General features: G+C 47.4%; 1 protein-coding gene across 1 annotated transcript in view; it reads left to right on the forward strand.

The window, feature by feature from the left end:
• LOC125959443 (paired box pox-neuro protein) overlaps positions 1-26,000 on the forward strand; it is a 61,469-nt gene extending 35,469 nt beyond the window's left edge. Inside the window, exons 2-9 of the mRNA XM_049692267.1 lie at positions 12,144-12,284; positions 12,432-12,511; positions 21,143-21,335; positions 24,614-24,805; positions 24,905-24,974; positions 25,053-25,264; positions 25,322-25,533; positions 25,623-26,000. Of these exons, the coding sequence (XP_049548224.1) occupies positions 12,144-12,284; positions 12,432-12,511; positions 21,143-21,335; positions 24,614-24,805; positions 24,905-24,974; positions 25,053-25,264; positions 25,322-25,533; positions 25,623-26,000 (1,478 nt within the window). The remainder of the gene's footprint in view (positions 1-12,143; positions 12,285-12,431; positions 12,512-21,142; positions 21,336-24,613; positions 24,806-24,904; positions 24,975-25,052; positions 25,265-25,321; positions 25,534-25,622) is intronic.
• The last annotated feature ends 201 nt before the right edge of the window (positions 26,001-26,201 follow it).

Genomic DNA, 26,201 nt, shown 5'->3' on the forward strand with positions numbered 1-26,201 from the left:
GTTGTTTTTGCTTAATGTTGCTGTTGTTGTTGTGGTGTCGGCGATATCGGCACACAGCCCTGGTGTCGGCGAAACCAGGAGTCGGTTTTCACGCGTAGTTCCTGCGGTGCTGGTGATGTACTGTAGCTGTAGGTACCAGGTTGGGCGGACCATCTCATCGTCGTCGTGGTCGGTTGTGCGAGTTGACAATTAATTGACTGAAAGAATGGATTTATGCAATACCTGCTCTGCCTTCCCTTCTCGGGAAACTGAGCGAGAAAATGACGAATGACGATCGCCTCCGGATCGGCATCTCACCCAGGACACTCCCACGGTAGGACGAAGAGACCGGCAGCAGTGTCGGAAATGTTATGGTATTGGGTGGTGCTAGTGCTAGTGGTGGTGGTGGTGGTTTTGTCAGTTTATGTCCCTTGTGGTGACGGAAAACGGAATTAATTCGTTCACGATCGTATGCCGGAACGGTACGTCGTTGGCAGGATGTTGACTCCGTGGTCCAGGTTTTAGTGTGGTCGTAGGTCTCACCGGTCTGGCGTGCGTTGGTCAGGGTGCATTCGCAGTGGCATTAATTGGCTCCACAGCGGTGCCACGTACGCGTTAACTGTAGCTTTGAACTCTAGGTCGGTGCCTAGTTTGCTGATGGCAACAGACAGAAGCGCTCTTGACAGTAACCTCCCCCGAACAAGCAGCGCCCGTGTACCGTGAGGCCATGGTTAATGCTTCCAACACCCGAGACGAGTGGAACCGTAACCACTGCTGCTGTTGTTGGGCAGAAGTCCGTTGCTGCGCCATTGACGGCAACATGGCCGGCCTTCGTTCCCCGCCAAACTGACGACTGGCGTTTTCCTAGTTTTCTGCTAACTACGTACTCGTTTTACTGCTTCATTTGCGCCTCCACGCAGTCCAGCGCAGGAAAGCAAAAGGGGTACAGAACTGTAGGAGCACATCTTGGTTCACGGTGCTCGGCGCTCGGCATGCCGCCGACACAGTGCTCGCCACGGCCACGACTTACCAGGCCGGAGAAAAGTGATGTTTTCAGGTGTTGTTACCATTTTATTTTCCTAATTAAGATGATCCCAACCGTGAGTGAGTGAGAGAGAGAGGAAGAGAGAGAGAGGTAGGTCGAGTGGGTGCTCAGCGCCATCGTGGAACCAATTTGGAAGTTAGGTTGGCCTTCGAGGTTTATAGCATTTAACCTGCTCCCGAAACGGTCCCTAGCAGCATGTACCGTGGCAAGCGTGGTGCGTTTTTTGTGTGTTTTCCTGGAAAATGCGACGTCCAATGGAAGGAGCGGAGCGTAAACGCGACGGAACGGACCGCGGTCGGCAGTTGACAGACGTTGGTGAAGACGGCATAGTGAAGGTGGTTCGTGGCCGTGGTGGCTCGTTAATCTTGCGAGAAGCTAAAAGCTAAAACCACACCGCATCGTCGGTAGGTAAGGGAGAGCTGGAGCTTTTGGAGAAGCTGTAACAACAATCCGTTGTAATGGGAGCGAACCCGAACCTCTCGTCATAGATCGGAATCGCCGTAAACGTCGCGCCGTGCTACCGATCCACCGAACCGCGCCATTAACCAGGGACGTTACACGCACGCACGCAGACGATTCATTTCCGGTGGCAGTCGCGCTGATGGATTAATGGAGTGGAGCCTCTGATGAAGGAGAAAAACACCTCATTTGTCGTGTAAGCTGTGTATCTAATCAGTTCCAATTAATCGAAGTGTTGGGTTTGTATTGCGTTTGTGGCTTCGATAAAGCGCGCGGAATCTCGATGCGGATGGATGAATGAGCTTCTTAGTGTGGTATGAACAGGAGAGGCACACAAAAAAAAAACCAGTAGCGTCTGCTGCACGACAAGTTGGTTGAATTTGGCTTTGGAATCGAATTCAGTTAAATTACGGAAGATGATCCATTGGCGTTTCTTCGACGTGTTCTGAAAAGGGAAACAACAAATTAAGTTTGCTGAAATTTCAGTTCAATTTCGCAACATCCCAATCGATGTTAGTATAGCCGTTAGTTAGTCTCCAGGCTACAAATTGTCATAGTAATTAAATCCGACTACTTAGGTATGAATGACTGCCGGTCTTTGGTGGCTCCTGCTTGAGCCGTGTACTAGAAAAACCGTGTAAATGGCGCCATTAGATCTAAGGACAATAGATTATACGTTTATGCATGCTCTTTAGTTTTTAATTTTTGCATGAAAAAAGCGAACGTATTAATTTGACATAGAAAAGGATACACTTTTCTGGCATTTTGTTTTGACAATGTAGCCAATATTTGCCTGAAAGATGTACACGGCTTTTAGTAACTGATTGCCAAGCCTTTTGAACCGAATATTACTCTTCTGGAAATATTTTTTATTAGCTTGACCAAACGTAACGTCAAGGACGATCCCTCCATTTTTTTGTAGCATAACTCTTGATATACAGCAAGTCTCTGATAGTTACTGACATGTTAAGTGAAGAAATCCAACGCTAAAGCTGCTGTTCCTTATTTGTAGGCCTAGTCGTTGGCTAACAAATGGCTATCGTGCAAATGACAGGTTATATCTTCCTTGAAATGAAAACCCGAAACGAGCTACATTGCAAGTCCCATTTCTTCTTCTTATACTTCGAAGCCACTCGCATATTGGCCAGGGTGAGCCTCGGAATGGCCCTTCTAGAGCTGCAATTCCAGATAATGAACTTCAAATAACTTCTCATCAAGCCAAATAAACAGACTAATCATAACAATCATCACGCTAAATAATTGATCGATTTCATCAAGCAAACAACGTGCCTTCCGTGGGTACCGGTCGGTACTGTCTGTTCAGGTGACCATTTGAGGCCGTTAAAGACACACACGCACACACGCACACAACCGTTCGGTTGTCTCCGGCACCAGTGGCACAAGATGATCGGTAACATGATTACACCCAAAAAAAAAAAAAAACGGCAGATGCATCGAGACACGAGACAGCAACCGAAAAAGGACTGCTGAATGTTTAGAATTTGCAACTTGCGATCCGCGCCGCACGTCGCCGATCGAAGCATAGCGAAAGCATAATCAAAATAATTGATCAGCTCTGCGATGTGTGGTGGCGAGTAGTCGGAACAACAGTACCACAACAGTATCTAATCTTATCGGTTCGATAGAGGCAGGTTGCACGGAATAAGAGACGGTTTTGCCCTTAAGGGGGGGGAAGCTCGACCATTGATTAGAAGATGCGCCAGCGAAGCTGTGACGCTTTCCAGGCGACGTAAGGACGTGGTTACGCCGCGACAGTGAGCGTATATCCGAAATTATAGTCCGAAACACCGGCGCGTGTAATCGGAGTGTGTATCGGAACGGCTGCTTCCCCTAATCATGGGGCTCCCGGAGCTGGCTTAGCCGGAAGCCGAACGTCTGTGGTCGCGTGTGAATGTCGTCGCATCGGGCATCCATCTCCTGGAGTCTGGAGAACAGAACAAGATATCAAAAGATCGAATCGTGTATCGAATCGAATTCGGGGCCCTATCTCCGAGGCTCGAGGATACCAGGGGGTCGTCTGTCCCTCGGCGACGTGTCCATCGTCCAATGCGTTGCCTTTTAACGATGCCGAACGGATGATTCGGCGAAACGTTTCGGCTTCTGAATTCATTCCAATCGTCCCGACGGCAGCGGCAGGCGATATGCAGATCGATCGGTTTCCTTTCGGTTCCCTTTAATGGGCGCCGGCCGGTCCGCCGACCGACCGACCGACCTACCCTCCCGGGCCTGGCGTCTCGAAGCTTAATTTTCCAGGCGAATGCTTTGGGTTCGTTTCATTTTCAAAGACGTTTGGGGTTTTGGGGGGAGGGTTTGGTTTTGATTCGTTGTTTAATTGCCGACATCGTCGGGAACAAAACCGAATAGGCCGAACTGAGCCAAAAATGGCCTCCGCGTACCACCATTCGCGAACTAATTAAACCGCTAAATTCCGCCAATTTGGAGTCCGGCTGGAGACGGTGGATGGTTGGTGGCGGAAACGGCGGAAACATAAACTCCCGAGACAGGACACCCGTTTCGGGCGTTCGGCCATCAAAAAGGTACTCCTGGGAGGAGGGATGGCGGTGGCGGTCACTGGAAAGGGACCCTGGAAAAGGGAAGGGACCAAGCTAAAGTGCCGCCGCTGCCGCCGCCGCCCTATAAACGTTTCACAGCCAATCAGAAACGGATCGGACCGCGATCGTAAGCGAGCCGCGGGGCCAGCTCCGTGGTCCGATCGTAAAAGCCTTCTCCAGGGGTCCCAGAGCCCAGTTCGTCCGTTACACGCTGCTGATGCTGGTGCTGCTGCAAGGAAGAAGCACTTTCGCGAGTCCCAGATCCCACATTTCGCCAGAGGTTCGCGAGGTTCAAGGGAGGAGTCCTCGTGTTTCGATGTTAACCCAGCTCCAGGGCCTGGCCTGGGGCCTCCCGAAAGCTCGTCGAAAGGTGCGGTCGGGGAAGAGACATAAATTTATAGTGGCAAGCGTAAAAGCGTTGCCCACGTTGAGAGGCGGGCCTTGGGTTGTGGAAGGAGAACCGAGAATGACAACCGCGCACCGCGCGAACTCGGCTAACGCGAAACCGTATAAACATACGCGTTCCAAGGTATCGCCAAGAGGCCGTAGGGGCCGAGCTGGAGTCTCCAGTAGCCATCACCCGGTGGAGGGAATGGTGGGAAAAGGAAACCAGTACCCTCTCTCACTCACTCTGGCACTTGTGCACTTGTTCGGCTCTGGTCGGCTCCAAATCGTTTGGTCGAGTTTTATATGAAATGAATTTTAATTTCTTGCCATTTTGATCGAGTCGACGGCGACTAGGCGCTGATGGCTGGATGCTGTGTGTGAGTCGTGAGGCGCCGCCATGCTCAGGAGGGACCTTTTCGAGGGTTTGCCAGCAGCGGCAGGTTTCATCGGGGGTTCGTCGTCTCCTTCTCGTTTCTCCTCCTTCTCCGTGCGTGCACAGCGACGGTGGCGCTTTACGAGCCTTCGGCCTTAGCGGTAGCTGAGCTCGAGAGCACCACCATTAGCATCGTCAACAGTTGCGGGACGAGCCCTCCATCATGGCACTTCAACAGCATCAACAGCATCAACAGCAGCAGCAGCAGCACTTGAAATGACCATAATAATTAATCGGCCCCCGGTTCGGTGGCTCATCGCGGGGCACTCATTACACATTACACACTCTACGGAGCCGGAGCCCGAGCCAGTCGACCATTTTGGGGGCTACTGCTGCTGTCCGGGTCCGGTTGCCCTGCCCTGTACGTTGATGCGCTGGTCGTTGATGCCCGTCCCGTCGTCACCGTAACCGTAGAACCGCTTTGCGTAACGCAGAAGACGTCGCGGTCGTGGACGTGATCGTGGAGGACTGGTTCTCGGTTGCACCGTGGTTCATTAGAACTGGCATTTCAATTGCACACTTCGGTGACACTGATTCGACGATAAGCAGCAGCAGCAGCAGCACTGGCCGTGCGTTTGCGTTTGCGCTCAGGTTGATGTGATTTGTACGATCGAACGGGCGTTTTAGAAGCAGTTCTTGCGCCGGTTTTCTCACCAACGAGTACAGCGAGATCAACGGCTCTATGGAATGCTGGAATGTAAGATATGATCCCACGTAATGGTCAGGAAAATTGGGAGGAATTGATTAACTCAACAATCTATTAGATGATAAGCCAATTGTATTCTAATTATCAAAAATAGGTTATTCTGCTCTGACGTATGAACAATTTGATTTATCAGTAGACTTACATAGTAAATCTAATAAATAAAACATGATATGATATATTTGTACGCGATATTGCGGTATGTATAACCTACGCAGTTAGTCCATAAGTTAGGATAATTGCTAAAAGATAGTCTTTTATGAAGTTGATGAAATATTACCATGATTGTATTGCTGCAAAACGATCAGCGGTTTACTATCTCACTAAAAGCATCTTACCTAAACTTAATTCAACACCCAGTTAAAACACCAGAGTATAGCTAAATGGCACCTCTTTATTTTTACTCATTATCCTACGAGGATACTGATTCAAGGACATTGTAAACACTAGTGAAGGCAATTATTCCCCATTGCCGTATTGCTATAGTGTAAGTGGTGAAGGTTTCAAATCTAAGGTCATTACCCAATATTCCATGCTATATTCAAGTGTTCCAGACTTATATTTAAGACTTAATCTTTTCTCAGAAGAATGTACAAACCTTAGGTTAGTAGAAACTGATTCAGATACAGCTCAACAGGAAGATCTGCATTCAAAGGAGTTTCTCAATTTCATGGAGCCGCCAGAGTTTCCAACCCATAACTTCGAGGCTCACATTCTCCATGTTTATTCCCATAATTTCTTACGTTACGCCTATTTTTGAAAATTGCCGAAGTTGATTTGCATACCGCATGCCTGCGTTTTACGAAATATTTAATTTGGTATGCTAACTACTTAGTTACTTAGTTACTTAGTTTTTCTTCCTGCACCAGAGTTTTCAGTGAAAAATGTTTTATACCCTACCGACCCTTATCTAATGGCTAAGATAGCTACTTGTTTCTTAAGCTTGTATGCTACCAGAAAAAAACTATTTGGAAAAATTAATCGGCAACTGATATTCCGGACAACGTTGCGATCTTCAACTACACATACCATAAACAATGTAGCCCAAAAGGAAACGTTAACAAAACATGGCTCCTCCACGGGTACGACCGAGCACACATCGGTATCGGTGCTGGATATCGTGTAGAAAAAGGAAATAATTTCCAAAACAATTTAAGAAATCATAAATTAAAGCCCTTCATGATACCTACTTAATGCATAAGTGCATTAATGCGGTGCAATGAAACCCGTTATGGCGCAGGGAGCTGCAGCACGCAGCAGCTGCGCAGCATTTCATTTGAATGATAACTGAATCGCAAACACCTTCCTTCCATCCGGACATCCCACATCCCCGTGGCCAGTCTGACCATCAAAAAAGGATACCTGGATGCTGCGCCGAATCGTTACGAGCCCATGTCGCGTTGCAGCATTCTTTACATACCAATCCAGCCGATGTCCGTTCGTGGTCGCGGAGCGGTTCTGTATGTTTTGCTGCGGCCCACAAAACCAAATGCCCGTTCCGTTCCGTGATCTCGTTCGTTCCAGCTGGCGTCCATATTTCGGTTTGGTTTTGTTGTTGTTTGTCCCCGTCGTTTGTCGACAGATTGACCGGTTCATCATCGTCATCATGATCATCATCGAATGGCGTATCGGATGGCGGGAGCGGAGTGGCCACGGAGGTTCCGTTCCACCGTGTTTCGCATACCATTCATGCGCTGCAGACCGCATGGACCGTTTTTTTTTGTTTTTGTTTTTGGTATTTAAAATTATGTCCTAAATGAGCTGCCGGTGCTGCTGCGAGCTGGCTTCCTTGCTGGCCTGCTGTCCTGCTGTTCCCTCGCTGGTTTGCTCCGCGAAAAGGAGGCCGTCGGATCGGATATGTGTGTGCCCGTGCATTCCGCGCGTAAAGGGCAAAACGAGGTTCGAGTAATGAAGCCATAAAGGGACGCGCCCGGTGGAACCGGTGTTCGGGCGGTTTGGCGCTTTGCGGGTTGCGCGCGCGATATTAAAAAGCATAAACATATTTCCCGGTTTGTCGTCCCGGTTTTGACGACCGCAACGAGGAAAACGACGGGGGAAGAGAACGGAAGGGAATGGAACGGAACGAATGGACACGGACACGGCCAATGGCGACATCATAATTATATCCTCCATCAATCAATTCGCGCACACACCACATATTTCACCGCGCATAGCAGCAGCAGCAGCGGCGGCGGCGGCTGCCGTGGCGCGATGTGATGACTTGATGACGAGCTTACCGAGCTGGCCGATTGTGGCCGGAATCGCGAATCATCGCGATCTCGTCGTCGCCGTCGCCGTCGTCGTCGTCGCTCGTTATGATTGATTTTTGAAGGCTTTTACTCGATGCGTTCTTCTCGGTGGCGTTCGAGCGACCACGAATCTGTGTCATGTGCGGAACCGGGAAGCCGGGATGCCGTCTCGGTCGTCGGTTCCACCACCGGCGGGTTAAACCGGCCTCCGGGCGCTGGGTGCCACTTTCGTGCCGCTAATTTTGTGACAGCTTTTTGCACGGCGGCGGCGGCGGCGGAAGCGCCCATTAGCCGACCATCGCCCATTAGGATGCACCGATCGTGCATGGCCGATCGTGGTTGCAATGCGAGATTGATCGAGCGAGATCGGTCCGATCGGTCCGATCGGTCCGTGCGATACGCTCCGGTTGACTCCTACGATCGATCGATCGATCTACAGAGTTTTGTGTGTGTGTGCCACGGACGGACGGAACGTGCCTTTTTGCTCCCAGACTCGATGGCTGGAAGGTATAGGGCTGCAGGATCAACCCGAGCAGCGTGCGCTTCAGCTTCAGGTGCGGCTGGTTCCTCTCATTATCGATGCTGCGCTGTCATCTCCGGGTGCGCGTGAACGTTGGAGATGGTTAAAGGTTTTATCACGCTTCACCATCACGTCGCCCTCGTCGCCCGTTGGGCGTGCTGTTTGGCGTGGCCGCTACTTTTTGTCCCACGAGGCCGGCGAGGACTTTTGCTGCTGCTGCTACAGTTTCGAGTTAAAGTCAATATGATTTTATGCTCCCAGCAGGCGAGTGAGATGCACGCTCGTGTGTGCGTGTGTGTGTATGCCTTTTGGAGGACGACTGACTGCGGGTTTATCGTCATGTTTAATTCATCTCGATCCCAGTGTCAGTCAGTGGCGATGCGCAGAAGACAAGTCTGTGCGTTTCGGTTTGAACTTTAAGCTGTTGGCGCGGGGGGCGGTTTTTGCGAACCACACAACCGCTCCAACCGCGATTGGAGGTCGCTGCGATGTGCCAATGTGGTGACAGCATATAAACTTCGCTTTTTGCGTGTGGTTTGCATAGGTTTTGTCGGGGTTTACTGGGAGTTTTGCTGCTGAATATATTTCAGTTCATTCACACGCACAGATTTGAATTGTTGGTTGGATGGTGAAGCTAGAAGGTGAACAGCAGAGCAGAACATTTGTTAGTAAATGCCACCAATATCAGCCAAGGGTCAAAATCACCAAATGGTTTAAACCATGAACGTTAAAGCTCTGTAAATTTAATAATGAAGTTCAACCTTCAAATTGTTACAAAATTTATTCTTATTTACACAAAAATATTTTATTCTTAAAAATAACTTCGTTAACAGTGCTGGAGCTCTTCTTCTGAAGAACTACTTAAACAGTGCTCTAGCAAACGGCCTCTCCATCTTTAAATATGTTAAAAAAAACTCTGGTCTGTGACGATTAAAGATCCCGAGAATCCAAAAGAATGTTGAAAATACCGCCGTCTATCGACAATTCTAACGCAAAACTAAGTTATTGACGATTCCACTTCGTTCGAGAATTTATTCAACCACAGAAAACTCTGAGCTATTGACTAAACACTATCTGCATACATCTAACTTCTAGGAAACGTTTCAATGTAGTCTAATGCGATGGAATTCTTAGCAAAACCAGATAGTTCAAAGTAACATAAAGGTGTAATTTTAAGTCTCTCATGTTTAGAATGCTACCGCAAAAATTGTTTCACAAAAACAATGAATACGGCCATCAACCAGAATCAGAGGAGGTAAAAAATGAAAAGGCGCTTTCAATTTTTTTGTCAAATTCAATGCAGGATTAGTTGGAAGCTCTTTACTGGTAAAGGGTATGGATTTTTGCATATTGATATGAGTAAAGTGATAAAAATGAATTAAAAAATGAAAAAATTAAGTTCACAGCGTCCGGCCCGAAACTGTATTGAAATCGAAATCTGAATTTGAATTCCACTTGCTACTAAGCAACTCATGCAACAAAGCGTGACAAGCAAGCATTAAGCGACAAACGTTTTCCAATGTATATTAGCAGATGAAAAACCTACATCCTTGAACCATTCGGCTAATTGCTGATGCACATTAGTACCACTCGATCATTCGAATTCTATGCAAATTGCAAATTCCAAAACCTAAATTAGACGGTAATTGAAATTTGAAATCAAACAGTTGGAGCACAAGTACCAATTTTCTAAACTCAAAAACCCCCCAATTTTTGCGGTTCAAACATACGCAACGTGTGTGGCATTCAGTAGCATCGCCGCACTATACGCATCTGTATCTCGGGACCTCATGTCAGGGATACGCGCGCGACGTCCTCCGATTTGCATACTGCAGTGCCGCCGGCCGTTGGCGGATATCAATATTTGATTTAATGTGATCTAGTGTGGCCGACCACACGCCGTTCAATCGAGTGTCGCGCCTCGCATAATGCGAGCTCGCGCTCCCTCGCCTCGAGCCACGAGGATGTTTCGAACATATCGGCGTCCCGATGGTGTTGCAATGTGCATCGTCGACAATCTTTCATCGGCCCCGGTAATTATGGCGTCTGGAGCAATCGCGAGAGACACCCTGAACGGCTTGTTGGCACACCAGAGTCACAACAAACAAAGCTGCAGCTGTAGATCGATCGTGGATCGTATCGCTTCACAGCTTCGGTTGCGTTGCATCGAGACAAGACTTTTTGGCACAGAGACCTACATTACGCGAGCCGCGACCAGCCGGACTTTGTCTGGACCCCTGCGGGAGTCTACGTCCCTCAGATCCGTCCGTCCGTCCGTCCGTCTGGCGAGTGATTTTCTTTGGGGCCCCGGGAAGAAGACGTACTGGGAATGGTGGTTTCGGTCACGTTTTCAGGCCACCGAATTCTCCTCCCCGTTTTCCGAGGGGGCAATTGAATTGTGTGGTTCGAACATGCAATTACACCTCATTACATGTAGTCGCGTGCCGATCGTTTGGAGTGGATTCGAGGGCCAAAAACCAAAAACGAGGAAAACGAAGCGCCTCTCCCGGATTTGTCTTGTGGCGTGCTTTGGTTAGTTTTGTGAAAATTTTCATGCATACAAAAGATACACTCCGAGCGTACGCCGAGGAAAGTGCCGCACCTGGCCGTTAATGTGCGAAGAGCAGCGGACGCAGGACATTCCCGGTCTGCACCATCCCTAACCCAATTTCGGTTTGATTGAAGTGAAGGCAGCGGAGCAGGTTAGCAATTTTGTCATTAGGACGTACCTTCGCGCAGGTGCTGGCGGCGCGTGGCTTGAGGGCCAAGGTTTTTTTTTTGTTTTTTGTTGGTTTCCTCCCTGTCACAGGTTCCAGCAGGAGCCACGTCTGCCCGTCCTCCTGAAGGGCTGACTTTAATTACCGCGCAAAACCCATAATTAAGTTGATGTGACGCTGATGGATTTCAAAGTAGCGCCAGCGAGTACGTCATAGTCACACACTCACACACTCACACCGAGATGCTTTTATGTTGTAGCATATTTCGCTTGGGATTTGAGTGAATCCCGACGTCCCGAACTGGAGCCAACGATCGAAGCGCAACCGTTTCGATTGGTTCGATGTATTCGTACCACGTCCTTTTATGATTGCAACATTGCATCATGCATCTCTGGGTACCTTCGATGCTTTCGTTCACATCTCACGCTCGATGGTTGAGATGGCTTTTTGAGGTATTTTTCGTTTTCCCCCCAAAAATTCTCCATCTGTCTGCGGAGGACAATTATCGCCCGAAAGCAGACATTCTTTTGGTCGAGACAACAGACGTGCACTGCTTCACCTCTACAGCGTCCCTGCGTCCTGCGTGACCGCAGCCGCAGCATTCCAACCAACACACCCGTCAACACACCCGTCATAACGCGGCGCAAACAGAAATTATGAAATGTCCGGTATCAAACCACCCGGCGGCATCCGATGCCCGATGCCGAAAAGCTATGTAGCGCCACGAGAAATGCTGCCACATTTTGTGGTTCCTCTTGAGACTGGTGGGGGGGGAAGGTACAGTAGGTGGAGAGGGGGAGGTTCGCGTGAAATTTCGTACCACGGCGTGACACTTACGCCCGAGAGGGACGCGAAAAAAAATTCCCATCCAACGAATGGTCTAATGGGGGTCTTCGGTGTGCTTCGATTACGGTTTATGTGGTGGATTTATGTTGCACTCGGTTCGGTATCGGTTAGCGTTTGATAGCAGCATAGCAGCATTCCCATATCCTGGATCCGGATGGAAGGAGGTTTTTTATGGTTCCAACCTTTAACTCACGTTCTCTCTCTCTCTCTCGCTCTCTCTTTCTTTCGGCAGGCCAAGCAGGGGTGAACCAGCTGGGAGGAGTGTTCGTCAATGGCCGCCCCCTACCGGATATCGTCCGACGGCGAATCGTCGAGCTGGCGCTGATGGGCGTCCGACCGTGCGACATCTCCCGCCAGCTACTCGTCTCGCACGGTAAGTTCCTCGGCCTCGATGCTGATGGCGATGGCGATGACGATGACGGTGATGGTCCCTTAATTAAATCGATCGATTACACCTTCGTCCTCCTCCTCCTCCCACTCACGCCCCCCCCCCCTTTACCCCTCCCATTTCCATTCGCAGGTTGCGTTTCGAAGATTCTGACCCGGTTCTACGAAACCGGATCGATACGGCCGGGCTCGATCGGTGGCAGCAAAACGAAGGTAAGTGAAGTGAAGTGAAGTGAAGGAGACGCTCCTTCCACGCCACGCCGCGGAGGGGACCCGTAATGAAAATGTTTCGATAACAGCAAACAGAAAAAAAAACAACAGAACCCGAGGAGCTTCTGTATCGGAAATGCGCCATCTTAATTGTTGACCCGCCTTGGGGTGGGATGGTGGATGGCCGATTCCGATATCGAAGGATCCTTTCAGTGTTGCTCTATTTGGTCACTACTACTACTCCAAAGGGGCGAGCGAATAGACCGTTGCGACCTACGGCTTCGTCCCTTTTAATGAACTGTGAAGCGAGTGGTTCCGTGGTCCGAGGGGATGATGATGATGATAGGCACCCCTCCTCCCCTCAGGTTCGCTTTTTCAAATAAGGACTAAAGGACGAATCGAACGCGAACAGGAGAGGGGTCATCGTGGACTTGGAAAAACGGGCGAGGAAGAACTAATTGCGTGTCGTAAACCATTCCCACCCGACCAACTCCGACTCGTACTGGTGGCCGTATCCGTTTGCTCCGTTTTGTCCCCATTTGCCTTGACCGGGCGGATGCGTTTGCGTGATCCGTGTAGTCGAACACTGCGCACTGCCGCTATTGGTCGCTTCAAACGTTGGTCGATGGGAAAAACAACAACACTAGGACTGGTGGGGTGGCTAGTGAAATCCATCGAAGACAATCGCTCCTCACTCAGGGCCGGCGGCCAAATTGAAAGCGACTGATCGGAAAGGGCAGATAGTCCGGGAACGGGGGGCCAAATGGTCGGACACAACGAGAGGCCGGGACACTGGGCCAAGTAATTATTTATAATGTGAACCAATATGTCACTGTCATATTTCGCTGCCCATCGCCTCCTGGCCGTCCTGATGCAAATGGCCGTTGTCCTGGTTCGTTCGGATCGTTTCGGAATAAGTAGAACCCTTCCCGCCTAAAGTGTTGTGTTCCGTTGCCATAACCTCACTTTATTCTCGCTAGGCATTGCTATCTTGATTCTGCGAGGCTTTCGAATGGAACAGTGGAACGCGGAAAGTCCTGCGAGATCGAGTTGATGGAGACGGGATTCACCGGTAAACGAGTGTTGAAATATGAACGACGACATCAAAGATGGCGCGGACCGTCGGGTTTGATCCTCGTTGTGGCCATGGCCCGGTGTTGGTTAGTAATTGCGCTTTATTGGTCATAATTTCGATGGAATTGGCCATAAGTTTACATGCGTTTGTGCGCTAGGTGCCGTGGAATGGGACCCACCGATGGGATATCTGTAGGACATCTTCACCGTGGGTAACATTATGGTTTAAGACAATTTATTTTTATTAATTTCGGTACTCATCCCCGAAATTAGAGACATTTATTAGAGGTTTTTTAGGAAGTGAAACTGAATAGATAGTATCAAGCGCTATGCTGTTCATGAGGAACTTTGCCGTTACATGCTTCATGTTGGTATCCTTTCGATGACATGGCATGGTGTTTGGCTCAGTAACAATCCATATAACCATTGGAACAGTTATGTGACAGTTCGAAATATTGTAATTATTTCGTATTTCGTTTGCTAAACGAAAGAAGAGATGAATATTATTTATATTTTAGAACAACATTAGTTAAATCGTATAGAGGGTTTGTTTGTTACTTACTACATTTGTGGTCCGGTTGTTGATAATTTTCTTTATTAAAGTTATCGGATTATAATATTAGTAGCTATCTTTCTGTTGGACGTAGAAAAAAGGGAAAAGGTACTGGTTTTGCTAGTCTCCACACTTAAATAAACTTGTAATGTTGTGAAATGGTCTCAATCTATACATAGTGCTCGCCTTCATTCGCTTCCAGCATTATATTTCCACAATAAGTTCCAGTAAATAATCTGCCAAAGACTATTGACTGAAAATATATTTCTCACTTATCGCTAAGTAAAAGGGATATCTACACTTTTACACGTTCCAGTGCCAAAAAGCATTCATGTTTGCACTCAGTATTATTCACTTTTCACTGTTCCAAATTTAGCAAACTTTTTGCGGCAAATGTTTGTTATGTAATTATTGTTTGCTTAACAAACTTTGCTCAAATGAGAAAAGAAAAAGTTGTGTAACAATTGTCGTTATTTTGATGGATGATCTTAAAAAAATTGAATACAAAGAGGCACATTAATGAGGATCTATGCACCTAGTGCTTCTTAACTCCCAAATTTGCCGCAGATTTGTGAATTGCAATTATATTTACGTTTGATTAACAAAAAGCACTAGCGAAGTTCATCAAAACGTTCCCAAATTTAATGCGCAGCGATCCCGACCCCCCTACCTATCAAACACCCACATGAACTACAAAACGAACCGAAACGGGATGAGCCCCCGGAACCGTTACCGCCGGGTTTGCGTTGCGATTTGTTTGCTTAGTTATGATTTCTGGTCTAACAAACAAGCTGACAAATGTGCTGGCGACCGACCTGGCACTGCGCTGGCACTGTGCTACCGGAAACATTATCCACTTATCGAACCACTTATCACCCTTTGGTGCCTTAGTGATGATGGTGCGGGCGTTTTGTTTGCTCCACATGATATCCGAACATCCCCGACCATTCAGCACCGTATCATGGATTGACATCATTAGCTCGCTCACCTGTGGCACCTCCACACTGTTCGGTCGCCAGTTTTTCCTCCTTTTTTCCCCCTCCAATTCTGGCTTGAGTAAGTGATTGATCATTAGGGTAATAATGTTGACACGCAACTAGATATCCCAAAAACATTATTCACTCGCATGGCAGTGGGACGAACAGTGCACTGCGAGAGCTCCCCAAAAGGAGCAGAAATGTATGAGAAGCGCCTTCGTGAATTGAATCCACTGTCGGTTAGTGGTAAATGGACCCAGTTTGGTCGCGCCCCGGGAGTGATGTGATTTGTTTAACGCCAACCTATCAAGCGGCACAGGGACGAACCATACGTATTTCCCTTTCTTATCAGTGCCAGCGCGACGGTAGCACGTGGGAACTGTAACATATTTGGCGAAACATAAGCGACCAACCCCCACCGACCGGTGGGAAATCGACGTAATTATAAATCACCGGAAAACTAATCATTCATTTTTTGTGAGCTCCATAAAGCTGTTTCTTATATGAGCTATAAGCAGCAGCAGCAGCAGCTGGCCAGTCGTTGGGCATGATAATGTATCTCGAGCAGGGGCCGGAGTGTTGATTTGCGCCCCAGGATGCACTGTACATAACGCATGCCCCATACTCGCCTCGCCGGTCACTTATTAATTTATGCTAATGCTATGGTGCTTTGGAGCGGTTTCGGTCGCGCCGGTGTTTGTATGTTCACGACGTTGTTCGCGCTGCATCGCCGGTGGTCGGACACACGACACGGACGGATATCCGTGTCTTCCTTGCGCACGAGACTGAACTGAGGACACCTCACCTCCCGTTCGAAATGGAACATGGAGAAGCGGACACGGATTGAAGCGACCAGATAAGCGTCACTCGTAAAACTCAATTTAAATTTACTAAACCGTTCCTTCCAAAGGGATCCGGGCGGATGGATGGATGGCCTGCAGCATCCTCTCGCTCGCACCGTACAAGGCGCAGACTCGCGGTCTCTCCAGAGAGATTGTATCTTCGCGCTGGTGTATTGGCCGCGCACGCTCGTTCACTCGCCGAGCATGTGTGTGTGTGTCTGTGTGTGCAAGAGGTGGGTCGGACTGTCGTATGATTTATGTGTGGCTGGCTGAGTGCTTCTACTGGTGCCATCGCGGTGCTACTGAATTTTCCCATCGAACCATCGAGGGAAATTCTCCGAAAGAGACAATCACAACAACCACCATCACCAACATCCACGGACAGCATCTTGGGGTGGCGCGTAACATGATGAGGTGGATGCCGCCAGCAGCCGTACAAGGGAGTGGTGGAGTCGACAAGAGCACAAGAGCATTGCGCGAGCATAACTCCTCCTTTTTTTTCAGCGGTAAACGCAAGCGAGTCGAGCATTTCGATTCGTTTCCAATGTGTGTCTTTCTCTCCTCCGGAAGCGATCCAGTTTGCAAGATATCCCGCAGCTGTGGTCGGTCCCCTTCGCTTACTTTCTCGACCGTGCGCCGCTCGGTTCCTAATATGGACACTGGACGGGTCAGTTGGTTAGTTCGGGCGGCGCTCGCTGTAGTTCATTTCGGCGCTGTTGCATTCAAACGGTGGCTTTAAGCAATAAAGATAAGCTGGGGAAATAAGCATGCAATCTTAGGAGAGGAGAAGTTTTTGCCTTTTAATCACGCTAAAAGTATATTTTACGATATTTCAGTAAGTAGTAAATCTATCGATTGCTCTACTAACAATGAACAAATGTGCAATGTTATTTCATAATTCTATACAAATCGTTTAGATTTGGGAATTTTGCTTTAGTGAAGAATATTTCAATATTTGTGATAAGCAATAGCATCATCTGTAATTCTTAAGGGGTTGATACAATAGTAGATACAATCCTATACGGACTCCAAAATCAAAGCACAGTCGATACAGTCGATGCACTTTTTGTAGTGACTGTTGTATCTTCATGATTGATCATTTAAAATGTAAACAACGATATGCTTTTGTTGTATAATTACTTTCTTAAGTATTTTAAGATATTTCAATCTTTTGATTTTTGAGTCTGTTCCAACTTCCAACATATAGCAGAAATGAGAGTTTTTGCGATGCTGCTAAAATTAATCATTTATCATAATTACTTTCAACAAATCTATCTACCTATCTACAACTACAAATCTAAAAAAAAACTAGCTGAAGGTGCAATACTCATAATGAGTATATTAAAAAGTGTGTTCCAAAGATAAAAAGATCCGTTCTGTAGTTTTTAATTAAAACAAGTTTTGGGCAGACTATTGTCTTGTACGCCACATGATTTTTCAAGCTATTGCATCTGCGTCAATGTTATCCCGATTAATTATTAGTTTTTTGCACAATATTCTGCAAGAACCTTATTCAGAAAATGTTAAAATTAATTGCCAAAAAAACCATAGTTTACTTTAGAACATAGTTTTACTTTAATCGCTTTGTGCTACACAAGATATTGATAAGATTAATCATAATTGCAACATCATTAATGTTAATCAAATTGTGATTCAGATGATTCATAGAAAATACTGATAAACAAAACCATTATCGTTGCTGATCGCTTGCTGATTTTCGGTCTAAATGTAATGACCAGCATCAATAGAAGAAACCCACGCCTGGAATTAGCATATTATGACTTATTGGACGACTGCACGGCAATGCGAAGCGTTGGTTTTGTCTTAAAAATCCTTCATTCTGACACCAACCATCAACCGTTACCTATCGTAGTAGAGAGTAGTCGCTATACCATGCCAATGACATTTCGTTCGCCAATCAAATCAATTCAATGTGTTCGGTCGAACACCTTCGGTTCCGTGGTTCGGCGCTATTCCAGCGTATGATGCTAATGGTGCACCACCACACGACGGTAATCCTCGGGACGATTGTAGAACATTATGAACAGCGCGACAGTAATCGTGGCAGCATGATTTCGATCGGAATCGTTACCACCCGTCCGTTGGCCGATTATGGTAGGTCATTAGGCGATGAGATACGATCGAGACTCCAGGCCAGGACCAGGCCAGCGAGTCAGGATTGGTCCCGGTTCTCCGCCGTGCAATATAATGATCGACGCAGTCACCGCAATCGGTGCACACAATCGACCAAACACCACCACCCTGATTGGCAGCACACTCCTCTTTGACAACCAACGAAACATTGCGATGGTGGAATTGGAATGGTTTTGCACGATACGATCATCATCATCATCATCATCGACGGTATTCACATGGTGGCAACAGCCAGCTGGTAGAAATCTCACCATCGATGGTGAAGGTGTTAATAATCTTGTAAAATATTCATAGACTCCTTTTCCCCCTTCCCAAGGGACTCTTAGGGCGTAGAGAGTAACGCTTCGGTCGCCGGGGAACGTGACACTGTTGCAGTCAGTAAAACAATTTCCACCATTATTTCCAACAAAACCGTTTGCGTGGTCAGAATGTTACAAAATGTGCTTGTAAACATTGGACCGCAGGCATGCAAAGAAGGCCAGTAATTATTTCATTTTATGACACGCCATCAAGCTTTACCCCCGGTACATCGATGAGTCTGATAGTAGCAATGGCAACGGCAATGGCGGTGGTGTGCGCCTGTCGATTGCTCGTTGCTGATGACGATAGAAGACACCATTGATTGCTCGCGAACCATCACCACCAACCATTCCCAGACATTCCGCGCTACTCGCTACCCGCGGCGTCCCGGGTGCAAGGACATGGATGCAGTAAAACAGAAGACCAACAGGGAGAACCGCGGTCTATGCTGCGGTCTCTAGTCCGCTGCAGCGACCTCGGTACGAAAAAGGGCCTAATTAAAATAATTTGTACTCAGTACTTTCAATTTACATACATTCCTTGTTCGCGGTCCGGGTTGATGGTGTGGGGCTATCTAGGAGTCGATTAAAGTTGCATTGACCTTAGGATCGACCGGGGCGTGATTGGTAACGGACTGGACCGGACCCTGGCATTGTGCACCTGTTTTGCCAATCACCAATTAATCCCTCTGCATGGCGAAGCGTTCACCATTTTGTTGTTTTGCGGTTTTATTGTTTTTCGAGGGTTCGCAACACTCATAATGGGAGACTGTTGAAGGTCCTTTGATTGTGCTATTGGCCCAGGAATGGTCGTCAAGTGCAACTCTGATACTGCGTTTGGATTATTTGGTGTTGATCAAGGTGTTCTTTGTCCTTTATCGCTCTTTAGTAGCTGCAAATACTGATGTATTGAGTGAATTGAAAAACACATTCCTGTTCATGTAGCAGATGTTAAGTTAAGATCTACACTTTGTTTGATGTCTTTTTATTGTACAATCGGTGTAGATTCCCTAACGGTCTAACGATCATTTTTAAAGGAAGCTGATCAGAGTGTTTTACACTCAGTCAAACGTTGCTTTTCATTGCTGTTTCTGGTGTTGGTGGAAACTCAGAATTCTGAACATTAATTGACACTAAAATATGATTTAGAGTTTCGACACCAAAACATTATTTTGTGTTTAAAGTGACCACAAATGCTTCGATTTAACAAAACGCGTGAGAAAAACGCATTTCTGAAAGTAAAAGGAAGCAGCATGCATTTCGACAGAAAGCAAAGGGAAATGTATGGAACACATTTGACCAGAAATCTATTAACGTGGACGCTGAGTAACATTACTGCTTTGGAGAGTTACAGAGAACGGACGCACACTCTCTATCAACTGCCATTAGACATTCCAGAACGGTTTATTGTATTTTCTCCGCAAACATTTCAACTTATTTCCCCAAAGCCTACCTTCTAAGAAAATAGCAGCAAAGATAACGATATTCACCACCACCTCCACGAGGGCACATTCCTGCTCTCGAAGCATTCGGATTCTTTTGGAGAAAAGATTGATTTCGACGACCGCATCGCGCGAACCGGTAGTTAAACGGTGGAACCAAAGTGGAAAACTGGCAGCGCAAATCGGTAACGCCGGCCTACCGATAAGCCCTACATGCCACCGGGCCACCAGTCGGTCGTTTGCCAAGGAAAGAATGCGTTTTCTACCGGGAAATTAATGTCCCATGGCGATCAGATTTAACTCACTTTTCGTATAATCCCTTAAACACGGGAGGTTGCTCCTTCAGAAAGGTATCGCAGGGTCCTCGTTTGAAACTAAGAATTCCAAGTTTTTCCATTACTCCTGATTCGAGTACCGCACGCTCCGTTGTTTGAAGTGGCTGTTCCGATTGTTCGCTTCTAATCTAAATGGTCGAATCGACACCCGAATGACCCCCACGGAACGTCGCAGGTTTCGTGGGTTTGTTTTGTTTCCAATTTTCCCGACAATAAAGCACGCTTCGCCATTTGCCAATATCGTAAAGCGGCCGGCCGGATTTATAGCATCCGGTTGGTACCCAGCCCCGGGGAGGCCAGGGATCATAAATAGTGTTCGCGGCCCGGAACCACCTCCCGCACCTCCCGGTGGGGCTAGGAGCGAGTGTTCGGGTGTCCTGCTGCTTGGCAGGTGCTGAGTAGCTAGCGACTTTAATAATTGTGGCCTTATGATTGATGCGGTTTCGGTGCCGGCGCACCGAAGGAGAAGACGGATCGTTTCAACGCCGCACCACGTCCGCGTAAATGCGACAAAACAGGATTTATTGGTGCAATTTCGCGGTCAGGTCCGGAGGTTGCGATATGGTTGCTACATGCTTATGATTTCCATAATGGACACCCCCGGGTGCCCTCGCCGGGGAGCGGAACCCCAAAGACCGTGCGCCCGGCGTTCCGTGAGTACGCGTCGTTTCGGTTCCCAGACGAAACCGCGAGGGAGAGTTGCAGCTGATAAGCTTCGTCGCACGGTGCTGGGCTCAAAATTTATGGAACGGCCATATAATGAATGACCATTACAACATCGACTTGCATCCCGGTCCCGTCCGTGGTCCGGTCCTTTATGCTGGTGCTTGCCAGTTGAATTGCATGTAACCAATTTTCGATCGAGCAAAGGCAACGGGATTAGGGGCCATAAAAGGTGCGCTCTCGTCTCATCCACTCAACCTCTTTTTCCCTTTCTTCTCATTTCCCTTTTCTACAGCAAGTGGCCACGCCGACGGTGGTGAAGAAAATCTTGCGCTTCAAGCAGGAAAACCCGGGCATGTTCGCGTGGGAAATCCGCGATCAGCTACTCAGCCAGCGGATATGCGACCCCAACACGATACCGTCGGTCAGCTCCGTCAACAGGATACTCCGGAATGGGGGCATGTGGACCGACGATATGACTTCCAATGGTGAGTGAAGGTTGCAGCAGCAGCAGCAGCAACAGCAACGGATTTATGATTCTCGCGTTAGGTGCATGCATCGTGCACGCTTGGTTATACGGTTCGAGGAGGTGCTAAGTGTGCAATTTGGCTCCGTTACAGTCCGCGATTCGAGGCACGATGCTACAAAGTGTAGCTTGATGAGGCACACATTGTAAAGTAGCATGGAGCGTAGAGTAGATTTTTATTTAAATGATTATTTTATTGTAGTTAATACGTTTAGTTTTCTGGTTTCGTCCGATGAATATAATTGATTGAGGGAATTTAGAAATCCAAACTAAGTTACTTTGATCAACTCTCCATTAGTAGTTGAGTCACAAAATTGCAAGCAAAGTAAATAGAGATATCATTTATTGATCGCAATCGATACAACTTATTCTCACGATACGAAGCGAAGATAAACACTTTTTTACGTAAATGCCATTGAAGAAGACGTACGGACTTGCAGCGAACAAGTTTGCTCCGTTTTCGACTAATTACCTCCATCTTGATGCGAATATCTCGCGCCGCTCGCTTGTGTATGAGTGAAAGTGGATGAAGCTCGCACCGTAAGGATTGATGCCCATCAACGTTCGATGACAGCCGGCACGCAATTGGTGCTACCACGACTACCGAGAGTACACTTATCATTAGCAGCTTATCGCTTCATCGTCGTGCCAAATTTTAACAACATTATCACCACACCCAATCCAAGAAAAAAAACATACGTCCAAGCTCCCCTGTCTGCCTTTCCACGGTCTGCATGTCCGCCAAAAATTGACAAATTTGTTGACATTAAAACTGCTCATTACGACGCCCTGAAGGGGAGGGGGGGACAGTATGTGGACTGCTAATTAAATTTGCATAATTCATCATGAGCACCACCTCCCGTCCGAACTCCCAAAAAGGGAAAGCACCCCTTCGCTTCGTAAGGACTGCACTCCTTTCAGACGTAAGGTGGTGCCCTCTTTTCACTCTCTCTCTCTATCTGTCTTTGTCTTTCTCTTTGTCCCGCTCCTTCCTTTTACCAAAAGCAGATGTTCAGTGAGTGCGCGAAGCATTAACGAAGACATCATCATTTCGCTGATCACCATGATCAACCGGACATCGTCGTCGTCGTCGTCATCGTCGTCCAGCCGCTCGTTCCAAATCACTTACGCCAATGATGACCGGCATAACCGGCGCGAGACCTGGCGTGCCTCAAATTTGCTTTAACTGCGCCGCAATTGGCCGCAATTGTCGAAAGAGGGTGTAGCACTTGGGACTCACTCGACACGAGCCACTCATCTGGAACGCTGCCAGCTGGCACGAGTCCTTTACGCTGTGAACCGGCCACATATCCTTCGTCGGTTCGTCCTCCTGGACGTTAATGGACAAGTACGGACACGTAAAGTGCGCGCGATGTAATCATTCAATGAGCACATTTATGCCCCTTTTTCTTGGCTTCTTGGCCTCTTGGCGGCGTCGTGCGCACTGTTTTCGCACTGTCCCCGGTGGGGCTCTGGCACTCCGTCTTGGTGGACGAAGGCGCTCGGAAGATTGGTTGGTTGCAATTTGATAATTACGCACCGATAGGACGATGCGAAGTTATGTTTTGGTCCTGAGTACGTCGCCTTATGTTCGATCGTATCGTCCTCGATCGCTCGCTCGCGGATATTTTATTAGCTCACTTAATCACTACTCACGTGTTCAGCAGATCCTTGGGCACACCTTGGAGTCGCACTATGTTTCTTTTGATGCAACAGATCTTGAGCAAAGGGGAAAGAACTGCTCAGGATGCGCACGAGTGGACCCCCCATAATTGGTGCTTCCTTACCCGACTGGCCTCGACATGGAAGGTGGCCACCATTGTGGGTTTTTTCCCCACCTTTTAGTCTTTCCACCGATATTATCGTGCTTACCAGCTGTGTGCAAACAATAAGACAGGATAACAATTCCAGTCAAAAATCCAACACCACTCAAGTTATAGTACAATCAACAATTCACTCGGGTTACCCATTTATAACACAACTAATGAGGAGAAGCAAAAGCTGAACCCATTGTAAATCAACCTCGATTACTATCAATTATTATCAGAATAAACGTAATTTTCGGAAAAAAAAAAAAAAAACCAGCTGTGTGCTGTGGGGTGATGGATGATGGTGCGAAAAGAAGGCGCGATTTCGGCGGGTGCCGTCCTTTTATTATGAGTTTATGCAAAATTCATTTCTTGCACCTACCCGAGGATGAGGATGATGCAAATGATGAGAGGAGATTTCAGCAGGATGGTGGTCCGTCTAGCTGTCGACAAGGTGCGAGATTTGATGCTGCTAATGTTGGGTTATCACCGTGCCGACCAGTTTGGCCTATATTTAAAGGGAACGTTTCGAGGTTTAGGGATGCGAATTAAACGAACCAATGTGCAATTTTAGCAGAATAAAAACCGGGGGTTGGGTTAAAAGTAGGTGTAGTGTTGTCTAGTGTAAAGGTGGTTAGCTTTTCTTGTCGTTGCCTTTTGTTGATGTAGTATGCTAAGTTTCATAATATTAAAATGGTAAAATCAGTGAATTTTCTTCAAAGCACGTATATTAAAATGAAAAACTTTAATTGTAATAATTATAAATATAAAAACAAAAACGAAATTTATTCTTTTAACATTTATTTATTATAGTTCAGTTTGTATATTGTTCTTTTTATTTTTTTTTGTAAATATAAGAGAATGGGGTTGCCGTATCCTTCTCTTATTATAGAAGAGTCTTACTATGACTTAAGGAAATTGATAAACTTTAGTACGAAAAGTAATAAAGTGGGTTAATTTTAAGGGCCCCAAAATCTTATTTATGAGTGATATTGAAATCGAACGATTTTGTATCAAACAGCAAAATCTAAACTATCTATTTTTGAAATTGAAACTGCATTTGCGCGCTGAAAATGATAGGAGCTAGCGCAATATACAAAATTGCTACGTAGAGGAAAAAACTGGAAGAAGAAAAAAATTAAGCAACAGTTTAGAACAATCATCTGATTTTTTTTTTGTATCGTAGGAAATCTTCAATTTCGAAGACAGTTGATAAAGCTGCACTCTCACGCTTAAAATGCACTCAAATTAGAATGATTGGTGAGATTTAAAAGATTAGTTGGTTATCCCCTTTTTTCAATTTCCTAGAACAAACTACGAATAAATATGACAATGAATTCGCTTAGAATTTTTTTAAATAAACTACGAAAAAAATAATTTACTTTATTTTTCAACCTAAAATAACTCGTACCTTCTCCTTTTCTATTTCCAGAACAAATGCTGCGTGAATCATCGCATTCGACGGCGGCGTACATGCAGTCGAAAACAATGGCACATCCACTATACAGTCAAACGCTTGAGCAGCACCAGGCACTGCTCAGTCAGTATCGGTACAGCATGGCGGCCGTCTCGCCGGAGCATGCCAACAAACCGGTTGCTCATCCACACCCGCATCACCCGCACCAGCACCAGCACCATCATCATGCTCACACCAACCATCACACTCACACGCACCATCCTCATCAGTCACCGTACGGACCTGGAGGTCCCCTCAATCAATCCGCTGGAGGAGCGATACCCGTCCAACGGACGGCGGCCATCAACATCATCCAACACGAGGGTCATCTGACCTCGTCGGGGAAATCCTCTGACCAACAGCTACCCCAACATCCACCGCATGCCATTCACCATCAGCAATCACTTGCTCCCAGTAAACCGTCCCCGGCAGTCAGCCTTCCGGATCTTAGCTCCCCAAAAGGAGCTGACTCCAAGAGTGAACCCTCGTCTTCGACTCGCTCCACACCAACCAGCACTCCAACATCGTCGTCGGCTCCCGCCGCTACCGGTGCCACCCAGATGCCAGCGGGCTACCTTCCGAAGCACTGGATCTGGAACACCGGCCTGTTCTATGCGGCCAATCGAGGTGTCCCCGTGACTGGAAGTGGTACGGATGCCTCTTCGATGGCGGCTGCAACGGCAGCGGCGGCTGCGGCGGCGGCTGCTGCAGCTGCAGCTTTTCCCCATGGATATTTCACCTACGGTAACCCTTTCGGTTCGAGCGGAAACTTTGCTGCTCATATGGAGGCCGGAAGTCTGAGGAGCGACACCACTGCCTCGAATGCGTCCTCCTCGCCTGTGCAGATCACCGACGTACACAGTGACGATTCCTCCGACAATCATGATGATCTTAGAGTAGGTTCAAGTCAATTGCAGAACACTAGTCCGCAATCCTATCAAAATTGATGCAAAGATATTAACAACATTTTCGATCTTCCCAATAGGCCGCCATGTCAAAGAAGCGCAATCCTTACTCCATCGAGGAGCTACTGAAGAAACCCGAGAGCAAGAAGCAAAAGATGGACGGTGTGACCATCACCTGTGTTGCTGCTCCCGCGAACAAAGGCACGGCGGGATTGCTCGACGACAAGTACTATCCATCATCTCCGTCCATTTCACCGACCAAGTCCTGTGCTTCTCCACCAATTCTGAGCGTTCCGGTGGGCCCGGGACGCAGCAAATCGTCAACCGACTGTCGATCGTCATCTTCGCCCTGCTCCGTCGGTGAAGAGTCGGAAGCGACCAGCATCGTTTCGGCCGTCGTTCGCTCCAAAATCAATGATACCAGCGATACCAATATTAATATTGAAATTTGTGATTAAATCACAAACCGTTTGACCAGTTCAAGCTGGATGTGGTCGGGACACCACTTGTAAATATACGCTAGCGTGCGGTGGACTTCGTAGTCGTTATGTTCTGTTGATAGACTTAGGCGTTTAGACTTTGTAGCTCGGAAAGCTAGTAATAAGCGAATACCGGTCATCTGGTGTGTAGTTGTAGTATAGGCAAAGAAACGCCTAAAG

The sequence above is a fragment of the Anopheles darlingi genome, chromosome 2 (assembly GCF_943734745.1).
Source record: "Anopheles darlingi chromosome 2, idAnoDarlMG_H_01, whole genome shotgun sequence".
Taxonomy (NCBI): domain Eukaryota; kingdom Metazoa; phylum Arthropoda; class Insecta; order Diptera; family Culicidae; genus Anopheles; species Anopheles darlingi.